General features: G+C 39.5%; 1 protein-coding gene across 1 annotated transcript in view; it reads left to right on the forward strand.

Moving 5' to 3' along the window:
• LOC102866468 (primary ciliary dyskinesia protein 1-like) overlaps positions 1 to 5,154 on the forward strand; it is a 274,244-nt gene that overhangs the window by 257,890 nt on the left and 11,200 nt on the right. The window contains exon 22 of the mRNA XM_006902504.1: positions 2,388 to 2,483. Coding sequence (XP_006902566.1) covers positions 2,388 to 2,483 — 96 coding nt within the window. The remainder of the gene's footprint in view (positions 1 to 2,387; positions 2,484 to 5,154) is intronic.

Raw genomic sequence — 5,154 nt, forward strand, 5'->3', positions numbered from 1 at the left:
TGATTCGGTGACTGGGGTAATCGGGATGGGTGTGTCAGAGGCGGTGCGGTTGGCGCAGGATAGAGCAGGGTTTAGGGCTGTTGTGCATAGGATCGCTATGAGTCGGAAAGGACTCGACGGCACATAACAACAACAATACCTAATTGAGCCTTGTGAGTGTATTGTATCTCTTGCTAGTTTTGTATTTGTCAAAGTTTTGCTTCCTAATGTGTGTTATAGTTGATAATGGTGTACATGCAGATTTCTGTTTGCTATTTGTATAGAGTTATTGAAAGCGGACTAGACCGGTATTGGTACAAGTCTTTGTCAGTCAGATGCAGCAGGAGGTCTTGCACAATGGATGAAGCCGTAGGTGGCTGAATACTACTGATCTCCATTGTCAGATGAGACAAAGAAAGCTGGAAACAAAGCTGAACAAAAACAAACAGAAAACACAGACATAATTTAATAAGATTGGTCAGTAAAATAAATTAGAAAAACCAAAACTGAGATGGATACAAAATTAAGGAGAATCAGAATAGAAAATCAGGAAAGAAGAAAACAGATAGACAAGGTAAACACTGTAGAGATTAGAAAGTAAGAGATATGAAGAACAATTTTTTAAAAACACACAAGAGCAAAATATAAAACAAACAAGCAAACAAAAATCCAAAAAGTTATAGATAATAAAAACAAGAAAGGAAAAAGGAGGGACAGTCAAGGACACATGTTGAGTGTTCTTGTACTGCTGTGTGGAAGGAGACATGGTGCCTGGCCTGGGACATTGTGTCTGTGAGTCCAGCAAACTGTCAGAGTTGAGGTGCCAGTCATCTTTTCTGCTCATCTGAGAGGTAGTTGAGGAGGATCACAGGTAGCACTTTACCTGTCTGACATAGAACACTCAGTCTGAGACAGATTCTGCTGGCAACAGAGAGTCCAACTGACAAGGAATGGTATATTTGCCAATCTGGGGAATGGTTGAAGTACAGTACCAAATCATCGATGTCTCGTGTGAAGATACAGTCAGTGACAACCTAAAATTCCCAGGCTGGTCTGAGGAGGGTGTGCTCAGAGAAGGATGAGCTCTGAGGATTTTGTGGTCCAAGAAGAGTATATTCCGAGGAGACTGCACCCCGGGAACAGTGTAATGAGAGGACAGTGGGTTGAGAGATCAGTAGGGTGGGAAGATGATGTGGTGAGTGGACAGTGTGCTTGGAGGAGGGTGCAATGAGAAGACTGTGGGGTCAGAGGAAGGTGCAGTGGGAGGACAATAGGATGGGAGGATGATAGGGTGGGAGGACAGTGTGGTGGGAGAAGGATGTAGTGGGAGGAAGATGCACTCAGAGGAGGGTGAGGTGGGAGGAAGGGGTGATGGGAGGATATGCAGCAGGAGGAGAGTGCACACGAGAATGGTGTTCTCAGAGGAGGGTGCACTTTTCCTGAAATGGCACTGGCATATTCTGTCAAGGGTGCCCAGTAATGGCAAAGACTCCAGTGAGACAGGGTGCCCCCACTAATCCAGGGGCTGATTGCATGTCAGAGTCTCTGACTCTGGAAGCAGTCTCTGGATGTTGAGGTGTGAAGCTTCTCACAGTGGCAGATCTAAAATTGTATGGGCCTGGATTCTGGTGGCGCTGGCTTGGGTCAGGGAAGGTGGTAGTGGAGGAAAGTTACTCCCTGATCTCCAGCAGGGCACAGAGGGCAAGGAAGGAGATCACACCTTTCCCACCATCAGCTCTCTGCATTCCAGCTTCTAACGTGAGCAGGGAGTTGTTCAGTATGGTTGTGCTGCAATCTTTTACTTTTGCGTTTTGTCTGCCACCTTATTTGGTGTTTTCCTTCACCATCCTCCTTCAGTCAGTGTTTTAACATACTTCTTTGTCTTTCTTTTTACAATTCAAGTTTCCAGAATTACTATCTGTATTTGTTTTTTGGTGTCTTCATTGTAAAGGGTCTAGACTGCCAACTGTCCAAGTCTATCAGTCTTATCTCCTCACTCAGAAATCTATTCTCTAGTTACCTTTTTTGCAGTTAATTATTACTCTTAATTCCAATATGACAAGAAAACATATTCTGAATTATTTCAATCTTTTGAAAATAACTTAAGCTTTCTGTATGGCCCTAGATCTTGTTAATTTCATAAAGGATTCGTTAGAACTTGAAAATAATTCTGTAACTCTATTTCTAAAAAAATTATTTTATTCTTTATAAATAGTTATTCACACAATAGTTTGTTTGTGGGAGTAGCCTCCTGCTTCTCTTATAAGAGACTTAATAGAACTCCATGATTGAAATTACTAGTTGAAATTACCTTACTAGTTATGTAACTCTTAAATAATTACAATATTTCCTTTTTTTAACTTTGGAAAGCCAAAACCATTCCAGCTAAACATCTTATTCCTTTTCAGTGAGCTCTGTGAACAGGATATAGCTGTTATATTGATTCCAGAAATGATCCAGGTAGAATTCCCTCTGTCGAACCACGAAGACAACAAGAAGGAAAAGTAAGTGGATGCTTTTATGTCTTACATGTCTTTATATCTTAAGAGGTAAGCTGGTAGGTAAGATAAAGAGAAGAAAGTACTGATTCAGTGACTACAACAATGGGCCCAGGCATGGCAGATGTAATGAGGATGGGGCAGGACTGTTGTTTCACAGAGTTGCTGAGTCACAGTGAATGTGACAGCACCTAACAAAAACAATAAGAGGTGAGCGTGGATAAAATATATGCTCAATAAAGTATAAAACTGTTGTATTGCCTGAATGTTAATATTTCAAGTTTAGAAAGAGACACATTTCTCATGTCTTAGATATATAAAGATAGGTGATGATAGATGATAGATAGATAGATAGATAGATAGATAGATAGATAGATATAGATAGATAGATTTCTTCCTCAAACATAGGTAAGTGAACTTTCATATCCCAATTTCTGATTTTTCCATTTGCTTACTCTTTCATTTCAGAAATCTGTCTATTTCAAAAGCTAATTGAATTTTTTTTTCCAATATAAGGAACTCAGACTCTGGAGCCAAATGGAGACCAGGGTTGAGTCCTGCCTACACATTTATCATAAAATATCTTTTCCAAGACAGTTGTGAGGATTAAGCAAGATGTAAAAGCCTTCAGCAAGTTGCTCGATGTGAACTAGATGCTCAGCAAATGTGATTTATTTCCTTCACTCCATCAGATGGCTAACTAGCTAAACAAGAACATCTTCATAGTCATAGAAACTTAGCAGATAAAACATAAATTCTACATTAATGTACATTTTAATTTTTTAATACAATAATTGTTATACTGTCGTCCAGAAAAGTATATCAACACACCGGCAGCTCAGGAGTGTCTGCCTTCAGTGGCTGACTGCCTGCTTTTGCCAATAGACCAGAAGAACAGGGTGGTATGTAGTTCCCATTACTGAACATTTTACACAAAATTTCTAAAGAAAATTCACAATAAAATTGAGACAAATGCAGAACATAATTCCACATTCTCATAGACTCCAAAATCAGCTGGCACCCTATTAATTCTTGGGGTCTTATTTTTTGCTAATGCCTTTAGTGCATTTGGAACTTCTTCCAACAGAAACTATGACTCTTTATCATATGCTATTTCCTGAAATATTTCAGTGTCAACCAAATCTTTTGGATACAATGACTCTATGCATTCCTTCCATCTTTTTTCGTTTTCACATTTATCAGAGTATAGCAGATGAGACATGTCAGATGAACTGGGGGTCTCTGGCTGACAGTCCACCAACTGGTGGGTGTGCTGGAATTTTTCAATGCTGAAATTCTTGGCCTCGCCTTCAGACTGAGGGCTAGCATGTTGTGAGTCAGTTCTGTGCTGCAAGTTGTGAAGGTGTCTCACATCTTGAAGAGGGACAAGTATGGAACGAACATTCAGCTCTCTTATATCTTTCTTTTCACCCTGAATGGATGTCAGCAGAAGAGACATGCCAGATGAACTGGGGGTGTCTGGCTAACAGTCCTCCAGCTTGTGGGCATGCTGGAATTTTTAAATCCTGAAATGCTTGCCCTCACCTTGAGGCTCAAGGCTAGCGTGTTGTGAGTCAGTTTAATTGTTTTTGGTCAAACATTCTTCTAGGTGATGTAGCACTGCTCTGTCGATTTGCTATACAGAGGTAACTCGTGGTGGCTGTGATGCTGAACACTGTGACTCTAATGTGCCAAATGCGATTGGTCACCTATGGTGAATAGTGTTTTGCGGAGATTCCCGATTAAAACAATCTTGGAAGCAGGAGAGGCATCCATTTCCAAAATAGCTTGCCTCTGGAAACCCTATGAACTTGGAGAAAAGAAGAAAGTTCATACGGTCGCTATGAGTCGCCTACAACTCCACAGCATTTAACAACAGCAGCTTTTCATAATGTTCTGATTTACAGATTTATTTTCTCCTGATTCTGTTGTGATGTCAACTCTGTCATTCCTTAATCAAGTTATTTGTGTCTTCTCCTTTTTGCTTTTGTTAAGTTTGTCAATGGTTTGTCAATTTTATTGACACTTTCAAAAAAATAGCTCCTGATCTTATTAATGATTTCATTTGTTTTTCTGTCTTTTAACTTTCATTTCAGCTCCTGTTCTTATCATTTCCTTTCTTCTAGACATTGTAAGTCTTTTCCTACTTTATGAAGGTGTTCAGTGAGCTCATTAGTTTTGCTTCTTCGTTTTTATGTGTTTGCCTATTACTATGAACTGCCTCCTGAGGACTGCCTTAGCTGCAGCCCAGAGATTGTGGTACATTGTATTTTCATTATAATTTGTTTTTAAGAACTTTTTTGGTCATTCTTTATTTCTTCTATAACTCAATCGTGTTCTAGCAGGGTGTTATTTAGCTTGCACATAGTGACTTTATAAGATTTATCCTCTTGTGGTTAATATGTATTTTTATGGCACTGTGGTTGGAGAAGATACTTCATATTATTTCAATGTGGTGTTTTTTTTTTTTCATTTTAAGGCTTTTGTGGTGTCCAAATATGTGACCAGTTCTAAAGAATGTACAGTGTGCAATTGAGAAGAAAGTGAATTGAGTTTTTCTTGAGTACAGTGCTCAATAATAGTGCTCAGGAATAGATGGTAAACCAATTGACATATTTCAGTTAACAGATGCTGCCCCGGATGTGCTCACCAAGTTGTGCCAAGAAATTTGGAGAAC

Source organism: Elephantulus edwardii, unplaced genomic scaffold, assembly GCF_000299155.1.
Source record: "Elephantulus edwardii isolate Elephantulus edwardi_28Jun2011 unplaced genomic scaffold, EleEdw1.0 scaffold00419, whole genome shotgun sequence".
Taxonomy (NCBI): domain Eukaryota; kingdom Metazoa; phylum Chordata; class Mammalia; order Macroscelidea; family Macroscelididae; genus Elephantulus; species Elephantulus edwardii.